Source organism: Lygodium microphyllum, chromosome 11, assembly GCF_053477565.2.
Source record: "Lygodium microphyllum isolate KBCC chromosome 11, Lygodium_microphyllum_v1.1.10, whole genome shotgun sequence".
In the NCBI taxonomy this organism is placed as follows: domain Eukaryota; kingdom Viridiplantae; phylum Streptophyta; class Polypodiopsida; order Schizaeales; family Lygodiaceae; genus Lygodium; species Lygodium microphyllum.
The window spans coordinates 127,536,192-127,554,735 of NC_141145.1; the positions used below are offsets into that span (position 1 = coordinate 127,536,192).

An 18,544-nucleotide genomic window follows, 5' to 3' on the forward strand; every position below is an offset into this window, starting at 1 on the left:
TCTTTATTTCTTCTTATCCCCCCCCCCCCCCCCCCTTTCTCAAGCTTGTTACACCCTCTTTCTCAAGCCTCTCATCTCTTTCTCTCTCTCTCTCTAGCCTCTCCGTCTCTCTCAACCTTCTCTCTCTCAAGCCCACACTTCTCTTATTTGTATGATCATTCATGTATGAGTATCCACTACCATCTATGTAGTTGTAAGTTGTAGGTAGTAGTAGTGCATGTTGCACATGCAACATCGAGTTTTGGCATGTTACCCTCAAGTATTCATCTTATATACTCTAATAGCATTTCTATTTAGACTTGAAACATCTATTCTATTATCTTTAGTCCAAAATGATCAAGACAATTTTTTTTCCATACTAATATCATATTGTACCTTATAAAATCTTAAGGTACCATTTAGTACCATATCTTACCGTAACGTACCGTATTGTATCTTTTGTACTTGACAAGTATGGCTAGTAGCTAGCCTCCTCCAAAATTTTGATAAGAAATGGTTTGATATGTCCTATTTGTGCCAATGGGAGGTGGTGGCTGGTTGTGCCTTGATCTTGCTCATCTGAATCCTCCTCCCTAGCCTAGTACTGTAGCCCAAGAGGGCCACATCACATGGCCTATCAAGAAATGGATCCCTCCACACCTTCTCTTCTAGATCCCACTATGATCTTTTGTAGAGGCATCCTCTTGATAAGCCCAATACCTCTATTCGTTTGCTAGATAGGTGGCTAGGTTTGAGTCGATGTACCCACTCCCTCTCATAGTGTACCGCTACTATGATCCTCCCTCTGGTGCATCCTATGAACAGTGGTGTCCAAGTCTTGTCATTGGAGACGTCCATCCTTTTCAACCCAAAAAGTGAAATGTAATGCCTTTGCTAGTTGGGATGATTGCTAGAAGGATATCACCTTTGGATAGAGACCAGCCTAGGTCTTACAAGTGTTTGCATCTGTCCTCCACTTCTAAGATACTCCCTTTGTCATAGCCTCAATCATAGGTATGGCTTCCTTGATACCCTATAGTCTCTGCCTTTGAATCTTTGGTAGTAGCTGCTGGAATGCAAACCAGTCTCCTATTGAGGTTGCAACATGTATAGAGAATCTTTCTCAAGATAGGTAAGTTCTTTGTCAAATAGTGTGCCTTGACGCTGATCTCAAGTAGTGATCAAAGAGAAGAGGCTGCCTCTACTTCTCTTTGGCTGCTGTGGTCAGTGGTAGCTGATGAAGGCCGGATGAAATAGATCTCCATGCTTTGATAATGGTCAATGCAAATCTGACCTCATAGTTCTTGCCTAAGTCTCTAGTCTTCATCTCTTGAAAAATCAACAAGTGCTGGGTTGCCATGGCCCTCCATGTATGGTGTGACAGATTGAAGCCTCCTTTCAGAAGCTTCTTCCAAGGCTCCTTGCTTGGAAGAAGACCCTTGACAATGAGCTTAGCCATGGGTTGCCACGGTCCTCCACGTCTAGGTTTGATAGATTGAAGCCTCCCTTTCATAAGCTTTTTCCAGGGCTCCTCACTTGGAAGAAGACCTTGGCAATGAGCTTAGCCAATAAGGCGTTGCTTTGGCAATCTAGGTTTATGATCCCTATGCCCCCTCTGGATCTGGGTTTTATGATAACATCCCAAGCCATCTTTACTCTAGTGAAGCTCCAATCTCCTCCTGACTGAATAAAGTTCTTGATAAGGTGCCTCAGTTGGCCAATGCATGACTTGGAAAATGCCCAACAGGAAGTGATTCACCACATGGTTGCAAGAAGAACCAGGTTGGTGACCACCACTCTCCTTGCTAACGAGAGCCTTGCCTAGCTCCAATAAAGGAGTTTTTGTTTGATGCTCAGAAGAACAGGTGCCAACCGCTACTCTAAGGTAATGTCAATCCCTGCATGGCATCCAAGATACCTCACTGCAGTCAGGTGGGGAACCCAAGTGAACACCTTGTGTGGTTGCCATTCTGGCTGCCTAGTGTCACATACCCAAAAACCATAGGATTTGTGCCAGTTAATTAGGGCACATGCTGCTCTGCAAAATATCTCCATGGCTGCTACAAAAGCTCTGAAGTTACTCTCATCCCCGCCCAAATAAACAGCCATGCCATCAGCAAACTCCACATCAAGAAGCTCCTCAAACTCAAGGATGGGTAACCTGATGCTTCTGATACTTGTGGATCTTTCTCTCAAGAAGGAGCTCCTGGCATCTGCACCAAAAAGCAGGCCTAGAAAGAATCAATAGTCAGGCTTCCAAAAAGTATAATGTAGAATGCTATCCGGTTTTTTCTTAATGCAGTTTTTATTGATTAATTGTGCATCATGTCCAGACTTTAAAAGGTTTACAGTTATCATTTCTTATCACTCAAACAATCTGTTAAAATACCATTGCATGCTGTATTTTGAAGACAAGTATGAATGGAATTGGTGGAGGTACATGTCTTAGACATGGTTGATATCAGAAAGTGTTTCTGTTCCTGACTTACCTTTGGCTTCTTCTGATTAATGTGGTCTTTAAGAGTTATATGCAGTATCCTGCATCACGGTAGTCACTCCACATTTAGCCATGCTAGGAATAAGACATCCTGCTGTGATAAAATTGTATTGATGCAGTCACCTTCATCATGGTAATCTTCACAAGATTATTGAACTTTGCCTTGTTTTGGTGGTCAGGTGAACCTGTATCTTTGTCCATTTTGTCACAATTATGGTGGTTATTGGCACTAATGTGTTGAGCTTGTTCCTCACTCAACAAGATTCTTCTCTGGCATGCAGCACTTTTAATTTAGGATTGGAACATTCATTGACCTTAAGTTCTGCAGTATGCCAAGTTTCACAACCATTGTTTGATTAGGCTTACAACTTCTTTGTCATTTAAGTGCAATTTTCAATTCAACTTCTATGAAGAATCTGTGTATTACAGGGAGGGAAAGTGTTCTTTTTACCTAACGTCATGTCAAGGACAGGTCAATATGCTTTTGTAGGATCCAGGTATTCTTAAGTGGGTTCTAGAAAGTTCAAATAGTCTTGGCTATGGGCGAGGAGAGTTATGGTCCCCAGGAATGGATTTGCAAGATGAAGAATCAATCCAAGAATTATGGCTGTCAAAAGCTCTCAATAGTACTGCTGACAAAAGAACTGTCACTTCACTGTTTTGTGCTAGAAAGGAGGCAAATAAGGACAAAATTTGCATTGGAGTAGATGGAACTCTATCATTTCAATGTGCTGCACCTATCAAAGGTGAATGTTTACTTACTTTTCTATTCAAGTTTGCTGAAAATAGTCTTCCACCATTGTGGAAGTCACTTGTTGCAACTGTGGATCACTAAAACTGGTCTAGCAAATCATCTTGTTACAATTGTTCTTTTTTGCAGTGCCATTGTCGACACACACAGATGCTATCTTACAGAACATAACGGCGGAAAGGACTCTGAAAGAGGTACGTGGGTTGCTGCTTTCCGCATATGGCACATGAAAATGCATCCATAAATGTTGCATCTAGGCAAGTTCTGTTCTAGAAGGGGTCTCTCTGAACCACAATGTTTTCATCCACACCATGCTGCAGTGGCACCCACCATTGGACGTGATCAAGTGGCTGCTAGCTAGGCTGCTTGATAGCATTAGGTATTGAAGGCTCCTGTGACAACATGACTCTCGGGGAGGCACACTCAGTGGTTCAGCTTGTTTGGAAAATCTTAGAATTTCCTGATAAGCATACACCTAGCATCCTAGAACATGAACAACCTCCACATCATGGAGCATTAGGTCAAAGGAAGATAATTGTCTGGTAGGATTTGCAACAAGCAATTGCAGGTTGCATTGATATCCTTCTTCAAGAGCATAGGCTTTCCCCACTTGTTGGGCCATCAGAGTTAGGAAGGTGTTTCCCAAAGGGTCATCTTTTGGGAGTACTCTATTGGCACCCATGGTTGGATTGGAGGAGCAGGTCGCATTGACATCCTTCTTTAGGAGCATAAGCTCTCCCTACTCAAGCTAGTAGAGTTAGGAGGGTGTTTCCCAGAGGGTCAACTTTTGGGAGTACTCTATTGGCAATGGTTGGATTGGAGGAGTATGTACCTTGATGTTCAAGCTTATTATCTTGTTTGCAAGATCATGGGGCTATTGCTGCACATAGAGCCTTATAGGTGAGGCTAGAGATTGGGAGTTTTGGATTGGAATCCTCTATGTCTATGCACCTACGGATGGTTCAAGCACATGCCAGGTTTTGAATAGAGTTCGTGCTTGAATTGCTTGGGGTAGGCTCTTGGTTTGTTGGAGGAGACGTGGACAACTTGGGGGCTATTGAGGATTAGTAGGTCAAAGGCATGGACTTCCAAGGTATAGTGGATGATGAGTAGGAGGCTTGGGAGGTCTTCATCTTCACAATATTATGTTTGGAGGGACCCAAACTTTTGCAGATGCGATGCCTCATTGCACTTCTCTTAGGGTAGGTGGTTGGGGTGGGATTGGCATAGTTCATCACAAGAGGGCAGATTTGACAATTGGCAGGGACCACTTGTTGAGCCAATAATGCATCACAATTCGATTAGGTCTTTAAAACAACCCCAAAAAATGTAAATTACCAAAAGTGTCATGAAACAGGGAGCGGTTCTAGAGAGTTTTTGTGTCCCACATGCAAAACCCTGATTTTGGAGTATCCTTCTGCATCTATAAATAGACAGGCTGCCCTCCATTCAACCCCATCCTTGTCTTGTAGGTTTTAACTATCAGTCCTTTTCCACTAGCTGTCCAGCCTGCAATGCCTACTTCTACAATTGTTGCCCAGCCTCCCACTGCTGCCGATGATCAACTGCCATCATCTTTAGGTTGTTACATTGTTGCGTTTACCAATTTCAGCCCCAGAGACTGCTGCATTGTGGTTTTCAGCATGCTGCCCTTCCATTTTCCGCATTGGCCTGATTTGCGTTTGCATCTATAGTAGGTTATTTTTGTGTTTTCAACACTTTTCTTCATCAGCCTTTGTTCCAATTGGTGGTTATTGCACTCGGGATTTGTCTTGGGTGGATGACGCGTATTGACACCTCCCTTAGCCGGCTCCCACGAGAGCCATTGGCTGTTGGACAGCTTTGCCTTTGAGCATTATGTACATTCTCTCATTCATTTACAGCATTGATTCATTCACTTTAGAGTTCTTTTTCTTCTCTATTTGTGTTTGTGTTTTTGCATTTTGCATTTTGCATTAGCATTTTGTATTTCACATTTTGTGTTTAGGGTTTGTGTTTATTGCGTTACTGTTTGAGTTATTGTGTTTCAATCATGTTCATAGATTCTGTGTTTTCTTTGTGCAGACCCTAGCATATCTTTGCATCACCTTCTCACCTCCTTTCTCTAGATACACTTGCTTCAACTCTTGACCCTTGCTCATGTTAGATATTGGATTTGGATTATGAGCATGAGGAGATGCAGAGACAGATCGGACAACTTTGGTCCAAGGATTGGGTGCAAGGTGGAGGGATTGCAAAAGTAGCATAAACACTAGGAGAATCGAATAGGATTTGTTCAATGGGCAGCCCTCTATGTGAGGCAATAGTGTGGGGTGGATGAGAGCGCCTTGTAATGAGATTTGGCATCCATTTGAAGGTTGCTATAGGAGTCCCTTGGTGACTACACCCTCCTTGCCCAAGGGCTATAGGTATGGATAAATGTAGTGAGCTTAGAGAATAGGACGAAGTCTCTTTTCGCATCTCAACCACTTTTTGGGCATGGAAAGGGGACACCATGTGTAGAGAGTTGTTCCAAGTGCACTAGTCTTACACCTCGGGAGATTGGATCTAGAATTTGCATGGCCAGTATGGGAGAGTGAGATTTGTTAGCCTACCTATTCTATGTATGTTAGTTTGTCATCTCGTGGTTGTGAGCCTTGTTAGAGTTTGATAGAGACATTGGAGCTCTGGCTATGTTTTCTTCCAGTTTTGTGTGCATTTCTTTCACCTGCGCACAATTAGTGTGCATTATTTGTATTTGCTAGTTAGTGTTGCCTTCACAGTCAGCGATTTTGCTCTAGGATGTTGTGAGTTTTCCTAGAGTGTCCATGTCAGCATTTTTCACATTATTTTATTGCTGTCGATTGCATTAAATGCAGTTGGACTATCCAAAAAGCTATAAAGGCATGTACTTGACACTCATTTCAATATAATGGAACTATCAATTTGAGCTACTCAAGATTGTGTTTATGAGTCCAAGCTAATCTATCTTGGAACCTCATTCACTTGAGTTACAATCTCTAATTCTGTGCTTTAAATTGCCTAACATGGCATGACCTGTTCAACTGCTTGTTTTCCCTTCTTTACCCAAAGAGGACTTGCTAGATGGTTCCAAGTATTTGCTTTGGTCCTGTAAGGTCGGATGCATACTTGACACCTTCGATCTTTGGGAGCTTGTTACCCTACCTATAAGCTCATGAAAAGGAAGGATCAGACTCGAGAATTGAGCTAAACTTGAGTTACAATCTCTAATTCTGTGCTTTAAATTGCCTAACATGGCATGACCTGTTCAACTGCTTGTTTTCCCTTCTTTACCCAAAGAGGACTTGCTAGATGGTTCCAAGTATTTGCTTTGGTCCTGTAAGGTCGGATGCATACTTGACACCTTCGATCTTTGGGAGCTTGTTACCCTACCTATACCTTGTCCTGTGAAGGATCTTTGTGAAGGAACAACAATGGATCACACAACCCTATGGAATTAGCTCAATTCTCGAGTCTGATCGTTCCTTTTCATGAGCTTATAGGATTTTGTCCTAGTGCATGTTCGCAGGTTGAAGACAATGGTGGAAGTATGGCGTCTTTGTAACATCAAAAGATGTTTGCCCACAGGATTTCTCTCGAGAAGAAACTTCGGATGCTCAGTGTTGATGACTTCCCCTTTCTTGAAGGATCACATCAACAAATTGGAGGACATGAGGGATGAGCTTTTATCCCTTGGGAGGACTACATCTTCAGACGATATGGCAATGATTCTCTTGACTCAGCTGCCATCTCCAAAGTTTGATGTGTTTTATACGAGTCTTCGTATCTCTGAGTTCTCTCTTTGTAGTGTTCCTCTATTCTTGGCAGTCTATTACAGCAGTCTCTTACACTTCTGTTGTTGCAGCCAATTTTGACAAGGGCTCCCATTTACAGTATGAGATTGAGGGGCATGATACAATCTTCATCATTGAGGTTGGCCCATGTGCCTTGGCAGGCTTAGAGGCTTTTATTAGACGCTAGATATTGGAGCCTATGACAATACAATCAGAAATTTGGGAGTTAATTGGGAGTCTCACAGGGTGGCACATCTGGAAGGCATGTTGTCAGATGATTTTTAGCAGTGAGAACCTTTTGGCATACTCTACTTTGGTAGAGTTTTGGTCTTTCATGATCCATTCACTTTGTGGCTCCTTGAAGCAGCTATAGGGTAACTTTGATGATGGATGGGAGGTTCAACAGCAGTTCATGGTGGCCATGGCCTATGTTTTGTGTTACAGGATGCCATCCTATGCGGTGCTACATTCCTCCTCCATGGCTTCTCTCCCTAGTCCCCATCCTCCCCAAACCACATTGAGAGGTTTGTACATATGAGTGGCAAATGGGGGCTATATTAGCAGCAGTAATAGGCTGTGTAAAAGGTTGCACATTTTTACCAACAGATTTGATAGAGCTGTGTTTTACCTAGGTGGGGAAGTAGGTCTCAGGAGGCCGCACATTCATCAAACAGGACAGCAGATAGCTGTGCATTTTGAAGCAAGGTGGCAAACAATTGGAGTTTCATAAGCTAAGTGTGAGCTGTGTTTCGCCCACTCAGGTGTCAAAAGGTTGCATTCTTACTTCCGGCTATTGTTCGCACAACTGTGATTGTCACCATACTAGTCTGTGATGATGAAGGCAGTTATGACCATCACACCCTCCAAAAGCACCATTTGTCTAGCACAGTCATTGTTTTGACACCAACTCCTTGATGAAAATAGGTATTTCTATGGGATTTTTTTTTGGGGGCTCATAATAAGTATGTTTTAGATATGCATACACATCCAACTTTCTTGGATCAACAGTCCTGAGCTGGTTCTACATAGTATGCTAAAACATTCCACAATCTGACCTCAATATAACTAAATTATTTTTCTTTAGTCTCATTGGAACATTGACTGCAGGCTGAGATTGTGCAGCTCTTCAGATCAATGGGACATGAATTTGAGCGTATATCTGCCGCAGCTGATGAGTTACGTTCATCTGTAAATGGCAGCAAGGTGAGCTAAAAAAAATCTTATTTTTCAGTTTTCAGTTGATCAATTTATGGAAATGTGCAGATAATATGTGAAACGATTTTATTTTGGGAGGAACAAAACCCAAGAAATGCACTGACAAAAATAGATACATTTTATAACTTGATGTTTGCTGAAACTCTCGTGACAGGTGACATATGTTGTTAACCGCAACATTAACTATACAAACATTTGCAGTTACAAATGCCAATTTTGTGCATTCAGGTTGACTCATATGTAAAAGCTAAGAAATCTGTGAGAATTGTAAAGACTAAAGTTTTACCTGGTCACTATGGGCTCAGAAATATCTGACTATGTAATAACTGCATATTTTTCAGCAAAGGGAAATCCAATGAGGTATTGCGAGGGAAGCCTTACTTGTGAGTCGATCCCATCCTGGTGCCAGTCTTGATTCTATGCGATATTTTCTGAAGGTTTCATAAAGTTACATCTCTGTAAACATAAAACACAGGGGTATCCTGCATTTGTGGCTATAAAACTTAAGGCATACTTGCAGTTGTGTGTTTCAAATGTGTAGTTGAATTTTCCTTTCAAAGTGCAGATCTTGAATGGCAGTTGTAATGGCTCAAGTGGCCTTGGCCAGCTGCATGGCAGCTCATGTTTATGAAAAATATCTCAGAATGGGAAGTCTTTGATGAAAGGCAGAAGTATCTTTCTTGCTTAATTGAGGAAAAGGAGCAGATTTTAAACAAGGATGTGTAAGTTAACAGATACTAGGATTTAGAGCATACAAGGATGCGAAAGTAAACGGATACTAGGATTAAGAGCATGGATGCACTTATTAAGAGTTTGAATGGCTCATCAAACCGAAAGTGTGCTGCAGGATATAGGAAGAGCTAATTCGAAAAATAGTTGAGTAAAGGACTAATTACAAAGGAGAGAAAGGAGTACATTGACATGCTTCAGAAATTTCCTAATCTATTCATTACCTTGTATGAGGAGATTAGCAGATTCGCTGAGAAGAATATATTCTCAAAGAGGGTTTCAAGGTGAGGATCACTATTCAAAAAAGGGAGTCAAACGTCTGTGGTATCATAGGGAGAACTGCAGACAGAAGCATTAAAACAAAGAAATAGAAAGAGTGTGTAAGGCAAGCTTTATCTATCCAATGGAAACTTCATAGTGGGTGAGGTCTTGTTGTCATACTTCCTAGGGATTAAAATCCTCCACCGTTCGTGGATCAGATCTTGGATTGAAGGGCTGGCTGCATAATGTATTTGACGGCCATGCAAGTTTCCAGCTTTCTATAGCTCTAGAGGATCAAAAGAATAGAGCATTCATTTCACCTTGGGGATGTTGTTGGCATAAAATGCTTTCTTTTTGGATACTGATGGCCCAACTTCTTTGCAGAGAGGGCATAAATTGAATTTGTACTTGGGAATCTTTCAGGTTTTTCTTGATTTTTTTGCATCTAGTAAAACGTTGGAGCATTATTCTCTTTGAATTGACTTGTCCAAAGAACTTGGGGCCAGTTTGGCTAGCAAAGAGTGAAGCTTCTTGAACATTTGATTTCAGAGCATGTCACTGAGGTGGACTCAGACAAAGTTAAGCCTTGCTTGCACTCATTTATTATGGACCTGAAGACACCAGGCAACTTATTGACTCGAAGAGCTGAAGACACAGCAAATTATTGACCATTGCCCTTACTTTTTCTGGATCCATGTTGATTCCCTCTTTCGAGATAATATGCCCCAAATATTTGACCTCTTGTGCAAAGAATTCACATTTAGTTTTCTTTGCATAAAGGGAATGTGTTCTTAACGGTTGGAATACTGATTGTAAGTGTTCCAAATGTTCTTCTCTTGATTTACTAAAGATCAAGATATCATCCAAGAAGACTACTACAAAATGTCCTAGATAGGGCCGTAAAACATTATTCATCAGCTTCATAAAGGTAGCTGGTGCATTAATGAGGCCAAAAGGCATCACCAAAAAATCATAATGCCCGTATCTAGTACGAAATGCTGTCTTGGGAACATCTTGTGCCTTAATTCTTACTTGGTGATAGCCTGATCTTAAATCTATCTTTGTGAAGAATTTTGCCCCTTGTAATTGATCAAAAAGATCTTCCATTCTGGGCATAGGAAATTTATTCTTCACCGTTATTATATTAAGTGCTCTATAGTCTACACAAAGTTGCATAGAACCGTCTTTTTTCTTTACCAATAAAATTGGTGAAGCCCAAGGTGAATTAAAAGGTAAAGTACATGCTCATTTATTATTTTGACTCCATGGCGGTTGTATGGTCTTTGATGAACACTAATTTTTACTTGGAGAGGATGATGTAGAACTTGTTTTAGGTGTGGATTCAGTGGTGCAACAAATAGCTGCCTTTCATGAGAGTGATGCCCATTTCTAATTGACAGGTCGGGTTCCCATGCTTGGGTGTGTATATGGGCATGGCTTGCGGGTGACTCGGGTGTTGGTAGTGAGGAAAAAGTTGTACTAGAAGATATCTTTGTTGGTCCTAAGGATTTCTTTGAGGTCTTGTTCCATATATCATAGTGAGAGTTATTTGTTGGAAGAAGTGATCCATCTCATCTGTGGTGTTTGCTTCCACTAGTTTGGGATCTGTTCAGTAGCTGTCTCGGTCAAGCTTCAATTGGCTTCCTGCAATAGGAATAAGGCTTGATTCTCGAGATAAACTTGTGATATCAAGAGATACTTCTCATTGTCAGCTTGATATGTATATCCTTATATAATTTAGCTCTAGGGGGGTTAGTTTGCAAACAATATGTTGGGAATTGAGAAATTTGAAGCTTGGAAACAAGCTCAAGATACAGGAAAGGTCTTGTAGACTCCCATGCAAGCAGATCTCAGAGATGAAGATTACACCACAGAATATTCAAGGAAGTTTATTCCCAAATTAAGCAATACAGGATGCGGTAAGCTGTCATTGAAGGAAATTGGGATGTTTTTGGTGATGTTGAGCATAAGGAACATGGTTTTTGGAGGCAACACTTGTGCTCATAAGGATTAAAAGGTTTTAATAGTGGCAATGCCTTCTATTGAATGGGGGTTATGATCATCATCCAATCATTGTTGCAGCCTTCTTTGATGTAACAAGATATCGATGTAGAAACTAGATTTGTCAATGGCCTAATCTCAAATGTCTTGCTTTGGCTTGTCTGGGTAGGTTTTGGGAGACTTTAATATCTGTGAAAATTTAGACCATGCTATGTTGCCTGATTTGTGATGGATGGCTTGGAGTGCCAAGCATGGGATATATCGCAGCTTTATGTTTGAAACAGGACATGAGGTCCTTTTTGTACCCCTCAAAGTCTAGGTATACTTACCATTTTCAACGACATACTCATGCTTGGGCTTGTTTGTATAGGATTTACCTATTTCAAAATGACTTTATCTTCTAGAAGTGGATGGAAAGACAACATGTTCTTTCTGATCATTATCCAGTAGTACTGGAAGTCTTGCATCAACCATTGAGGCTTTAAATCTTTCTTGGGGTGTTTACCATTATGCTTCAATCAGATTTTCCTCTAATTGGTTCTTTAGTTCAGCAAGATACATCTAGAGGGCTTAGATGTTTGGCGAATTTTCAATAAGAATGCCCAAAAGCTGGCCTATGAGCATGGAACATACTTCAGCGAATAGAGCTCATTTAGAGCATTTCTAGAGTTTATTGGCAGTATTACAAGAATTGGTCGAGGCTGGTGCCTCTTGTTTAAATTTAGAAACTTGTTGCAATGGTTGACATGCCAAGTGGTCTCTATGTAAGAAGTTAGAATGACAATACGAAAAATGTAAGCTGTTCGCATCACACAAATGCTTTGAGAGATAATGATTAGTGCTCTCATGATTTCTTTGCCAAGTTGCATTAGAGGTGTTCGCTAGAGAATATTGTGCACTTATTCCTAGGATCTAATGGTCATGTAGCTACAAACAATTCTTAGTCAACATGGCATTGCTATTCACATGGCCTTGCTGTTCTTGCAATAAGAGAGAAACAAGTTATTTGAAGGTATAGTTGACTCAGTTTCCCATACTCACTTACCTTAGGTAAGGTTGTTGAGAACGTTATATACATGGGTTTTTCCGCATTGATTGTATGGCTTCAAAATGGTTAATTATCTTCTCAGGGGAAGGTAGGTAACCTTAAATATTAAGTGAGTGGTAGCAAAACCTTGATAAGGTTTGGGCAAACCATTCAATATAGTAGACACAAGCTGATTATTAGGAACAACTTTCACCAATATTAAATATGTGCTCTCTAAGATCCTTAATACTTGTTAGATAAGAGTCAGTATTACTACTTTCCATGCAAAGGTCTTATAGCTGTTTATAGAGGTAAGCAACACGTGCCTCATTTATGCGCCTCATAAAGAGAAGCAAGCTGGTCCCAAGTTTGGTTAGCTGACTTGCATGACTTGATATGAGGAAATACTTGTCTCTTCATTGAAAAAGCAATCAATGCATGTGCTTGGCCATTAGGACCGTCCCAATGAACCTATTCTTGAGTAGGAGGGCCTGAAGTAGAAGAGGAAAATTCAGCATCATGAGTACCACCTCTTGATGTGAAGCTGAAAGTGGATGCTAGGGTAAGTGTGGCAGACATAGGCTCCACCTCAGTGCACATAACAATATTCCATGGATTCATGACCATGACGAGGAAATGCCTCATTATATAAGCCCACACAAGGTAGTTAGAATTTTCAAGCTTCTCATCAGCCCCAAATATTCCCAATAGATCACTATTATTACTGGTCATGATGACGGGTCAGCAAATAATGATGCCAATAGGCGAAGAGAGAGAACATAAGCACATTGGATAATGGGGGTGGCCAACCATGAACAAATTGCTGCCCATGAAGGATGCTAGATCCAAATACATGTGAAGGTATGCTAAAGTTTGCAAAAGAAAACACAGATTCAATACATGTGAAGGTATGCTAAAGTTTGCAAAATAAAACACAGATTCTACAACCATGACTGTAACATTGTGAACTCAAACACTAATGCAAAAATGTCAAAAAACACAAAATGAAGATAATTGAATACTGAATGAATAAATGAATGGAAATGTATAGAATGCTCAAGGGGAGAGATGTGCCAAAAATGCAAAAAGAACTTGCTGCAGATGCAAACACAGATTAGGATGATGTTGAAAAGTGTTGAATGTTGAGAAACCGCATCATTCAATATAGTTTCCCTTCATTCCCATTTTTGGTTTTCGTTTCCAGCCCCAAAAAGGCTTTCTAGGGCCTTCCGAGAGAGTTGGAGTGCCTCTTGAGAGACTTCAGTGGGCAAGACTTGAGACTGTTTGTGCCTATATATAAGGCACCACTCATTCATTCACCACACATTCTTTCATTCATTCATGAGACCTTCATCTCTCTGTCCTCTCCTTACATTATCTTCATCTCCTGCTATCAAGTGCTAGCCTCCACCATCTCTTGGGTTGCGTTTTGGTGGCAGCCACCCTCCTCTTCAACTGGTGCATCTTCCCTATAGTTGGTGATAGCACTTCTCTCTTGGCATTAGTCCTCCATAGCCAGTGACCTCATCCACCTAGCAAGCGTCACCCTTCCCATAGTGTTTGGCAGCTTGGTGGAGTTCTCTCTTGCAGTAGCTGGCAGCCTCCCTCCATTGTGACATCAGCATTCTTCATCAATCTTCATTAGAGTGAGTTGGTAGCTGTGTTTTGCACACTGGCTGCCTCCTCCATCATTGGCGTCACTATCATCAATCGGTGTCTTCACTATTAGGCCCTTGCTTCTTGCATTTTGTCGGCTTTTGGCTCTTCCATTACACTTGCATCACTCCTAGTAGTTGGCGTTAGCTCATTAGGCCTACGTTTGCAGATTTAGAGGCTTCTTCGGTAGTCTTCATGCTCTAGAAGACAACAATCTTTATCCCTGCGGTGCAGATTCAGAGGCTCCTCACCCTTTGATGGTAGTCTCCTTGCTCCAAGCCACACCTCACCATCCTTGCGTTTGTAGACTCAGAGGCTTCTTTGGCAGTCTCCTTGCTCTAGGGCATCTTTTGTGCTATGATACCCTTGTATCAGATTCACTTTATTATTTCAGTCCTTCATCATCTTGTTCATTTGAGTTTCTCTTTTCTTCTTAGTGTTTGCCGTACACACTTTGTGTTTCTCCTTGCAAAACCCACTGTCTCTCTGGTTGCTCAATCATTTCTTGACACTCAAGACGACAATTGACAGCAAGGTAGCGTGTAGGGAAGAAAATGCAGCAATCTACCATGTTGTAATGATTAGGGCAGTAGTTGAGAACACTCAATTGGGGGTTGTAGTAGTAGAATAGAGGGTTGGAGTGATGGTGACAATAGCTGGAATTAAATGCAAGTGTGGGTAACCTTTGGATAATCACAACAACAATTGGAGATGATGAGGAATGAGTGGACAGCAACAAGAGGAGCTGGCGGCCACATGATGAATTGGGGTAACTTGTAAAACAATGGATGCAAATGGCTTAGCACACTCTCAATCAAGTTATAGATGATAAATTGACCAAAAATTGGGGAGTTTGCTTATGGAACATTGAAACATATTGAGTGCATTTGAGTTTTGGGGTTGTTTAATGAGCTAATGAAGGCTTAATGTATAATGTGCCTTTTTTAGCTTAACATCCTGTCTCAATCCCAAAACTGGAACTAGAAAGAGATTGCAAGCAAAGCTCATCCCGTGTATACCTTGAGACGCCTTGTCCCAAGAGGGTCCAAATTATTGGACAAAGGGGTGCTGTTGTTAGTTACCCAATGGCCTACTATGACCTACAAAGGTGATATTTAACCACTTTGAACTTTTTTTTTGGATGTAATAGTGGCCATGGGGGGGAAAAAGGGATGGTTGGCTCACAAATTACAAAACATAGAGTTTGTACAAAGTCACTCGAAAGGGTGTTGATGATGAAGTAAAAGTGAAGAGGTATGTAGGTGGCCATGGGGGGGAAAAAGGGATGGTTGGCTCACAAATTACAAAACATAGAGTTTGTGCAAAGTCACTCGCAAGGGTGTTGATGATGAAGTAAAAGTGAAGAGGTATGTAGGTGGCTGAACCATAGGTGGAGATTGCTTGAGATATGATGTGAGCAAGGTGCTCATGGCTGCTTTGCTCAATGAGATCCATAGAGTAATCCTACATGACGAGAATGCGTATGCAACAGGTGCTACTTGGACAGTGTCCCTCGTGGGGGAAATTGTTTACTTGCCTAAAGTGTCCTTTTACAAAAATGATGATCATGCAATGCAAATAGTAGGTACAATAGGGGAGGTGGATGTCGAAGACAATGCGGGAACTTGTAAATACCAATGAATGGTAGAAATCCTCTCTCAACCATGGATGTTGATGCCGAAGGTAGAGAGGATCTGATGTTGATGAACTTTGTGTGGTGCTGAGAACTAAGATGAAATGATGTATGCTGATGATGAAGGTAGACATGTTACCCCTTGTAAAGAAATAGTTGTTTATAGATAGCAAACACAATTGTAAAACAAAGCATAGACTAGTAAAAGAACTCACTAGGGTTAGGGTAACACAGAGACAATGAACACAAAAGTTGAATAAAGAATAATGAATGAATACAATGCTCATGCAATAACACACTATGCAGAGTGAATACAAAATCTCAAACTGACTGAGGCAAAGAGAGTGAGGTGGAGAGAGTGTCATCCTCTTTACAGATCTTGAAAACATAGTAGACAGCCTTTGAAAGTGTACGATAGTAGCAAATGCAGATCTAGAGAGTTTGGATCAGTGTCGCAGATAGGTCTCAACAGCTCAAAAAGCGGCCACAGCAGGCTGTAATCAATCAGGATAATGCAAGCAACAGCTGTATAAAATGCAGATCTGATGACGTGGTTGGCTGTATGCCAGTGCTGGATAGTAAACATAGGTGTAGATGATAACATCAACAACATGTGATAGCTGCATAGTGGTGAATGCAGGTTGGAACAGGTAGACAGCAGCCAAATGCAGCCTGTGGATGATGGCAGCAAGCTGGAAAACAGTCATTGGCAGTTCAGATACAGGTACTAGCTGGTGGATAGCAGCCTTGAATTATGATATCCATTGGAAGGGCTGTGGACAACAAAGAATAGGTGCCAACTATCTGCAAAACAAGGATGGCTGAGTGATGGGCAGCTTGCCTATTTATAGATGAGTGGATCCTTCTACATTAGGGTTTGGCTTATGGAACACAAACATTCTCTATGAATACATTTCTTTTTAATGGAAGTTTGATGATAATTAGGTTTTGGGGCTGTAATAAAGAGTTAATTAGTTTATAATGCATTTTTAAAAGCTCAACAATGCCCACTTAGGCCCAAAACTAAAACTGAGAAGGGGTTGTAAACATAGCTCAAGCCCATAATTACCCCAAGGCATCCCACCCCAGAGCAGCTAGGGATTCGGGCCAACAGTGCACATTGGCTGCCCAAGGACCTACCAAGACTATAGAGGCGATGGCCATCTTACTAAGGGGGCCCAAAGGGTCACTTCAAAGAGGTCAAGGCATCGGACAAAGGGTGTTCATTGGCTGCCAGTGGCCTATCGGGACATGCAGAGTTGGATGGAATCACTTCGAACTTTTATTTTGCTTTGCTTTTCTTTTCTTCTCCTTTTTTTTGCCTTTTCTTTCGGGAGTGTTTTCTTCCTACCAAGCTTTTGTGACCCAAGGGAAAATGAAAGGGATGGTTAGATCCAACACATCGGTGCCACTTGGACAGTGTCCTTGTAGGAGAATTGTTCACTTGCCCAAGTGTCCTTTTACAATCATAATTATCTTGATGATACAAATAAGGATAGGAAGTATAATAATAATGTCCGTGAAGCAAAAAGTTGTAAAAAACTTGTAAACACCAAGAGAAGAAAGGTGCCCTCCCTCACTACTAGATGGTGGTCTCAAGCTCCTTTTCCATGGCCTCTCGCCATTGGGGATGTTGTAGAGCCTTCTACTAAGAATTCGGTTCAAAGTGCGTGATGTAATTGCCGTAAAGATAGACACAAATGAGGCAATAGATGCAAGATTGGCAGATCTTCTTGGGCCCTCCAAAATGGAGTCTAGTGGAAGGATCCTTAAATCTTGCATGGTCTATTGACACCAATGAGGTAATGGGTCCCTTAGAGGAGGCCTAGGAGTGGAAGACTTTGTAGGTGGATCAAGAGTGGGTGATAGACCTAGTCACCTGGCTCAGATGGCACGATCTCAGGCAATGTAGGGCAAGGAATTGGCTGGGAGGCCAGTGTAGTAGGTTACACAATATCCCTCTCATCACCTACATCTCTTTGGGCAATAATTTTGTTTGTCCTAGGATCAAACAAGCGGTATGCTTTTGCCTTGGAGGAGTAATCTACAAAGATCAAGAGATCAACTCGAAGCTTGAGATTTCTAAATTTATGATCAAGAGCGTGCGTGTAAGTACGACTCTCAAAGACTCTAAGGTGGAAACGAAGAGGCCGAGTGCCAAAGAATACCTCGAGGGGTTTTTTTTGAGGGATTGCCACGATGCGAGCACCAATTGAAGATGCACACTGAAGTGTTAACATCCTTAGTTTTCCATAAGCGCTTGAAAAGCTCTGCTATGATCAACATAGAGCGAAGAAGCGTGGTCAGGCAAGCCACCTTCATATGCTCACTTGGGAGCGTTTGGGTGCGAGGCATTTGTGCACATTCGCAAGGAAGAACGCAACAAACTTGAGCCAAAGTCCTGTAAATGTATTTTTCTAGGATATGGTGATAAGGGTAAAATGGGGTATAGGTTATGGGATCCCGAAAAAAGAAAAATTGTACCCAGCAATGATATTATCTTTTGGGAAAGTCGCATGCACAAACAACCTGAAAAGATTGAGGAAGTGAGAAGGGTTGTATTCTAGGAAGATGTACCGATATGACAGAAGCAAAAATACTTGCTGTAAATGGCCCTGAAAATGCGGGGAATAATGCTAAAAATGATCAACAAGATATTGCCCAAGGTGTACCACAAATTCAGCAAGAATAGATGCCTTTGGAACAACCAGAACTAGGTGTACAGCATGCTGAATCTACAGAATAACAAGTTGTTAATGCAGATTTGCACGGTGAACAACCAACAAATCTTGATCATTGGGTCCGTAGGTCGATTAGAAGGCAAAGAAAGCCAAATAGGTTTGGTCTTGGTGTGAATTATGTGGCTGATTGTGTCATGGACAGATTATAGTGAGCCGTCATGCTTCAAGGAAGCAACGGATAGAAAACATAGCCAGAAATGGCATAAGGCTATGCTATTAGAGATGGAATCTCTTATGAAAAATGACACTTGGGATTTTGT

The 18,544-nt window shown here is 41.4% G+C and overlaps 1 protein-coding gene across 1 annotated transcript in view; it reads left to right on the forward strand.

The window, feature by feature from the left end:
* The window catches only part of LOC148029357 (uncharacterized), a 208,019-nt gene that overhangs the window by 44,498 nt on the left and 144,977 nt on the right, over positions 1-18,544 (forward strand). The window contains exons 6-10 of the mRNA XM_087688149.1: positions 2,967-3,222; positions 3,357-3,421; positions 8,129-8,224; positions 8,391-8,464; positions 8,578-8,619. Coding sequence (XP_087544275.1) covers positions 2,967-3,222; positions 3,357-3,421; positions 8,129-8,224; positions 8,391-8,464; positions 8,578-8,619 — 533 coding nt within the window. The remainder of the gene's footprint in view (positions 1-2,966; positions 3,223-3,356; positions 3,422-8,128; positions 8,225-8,390; positions 8,465-8,577; positions 8,620-18,544) is intronic.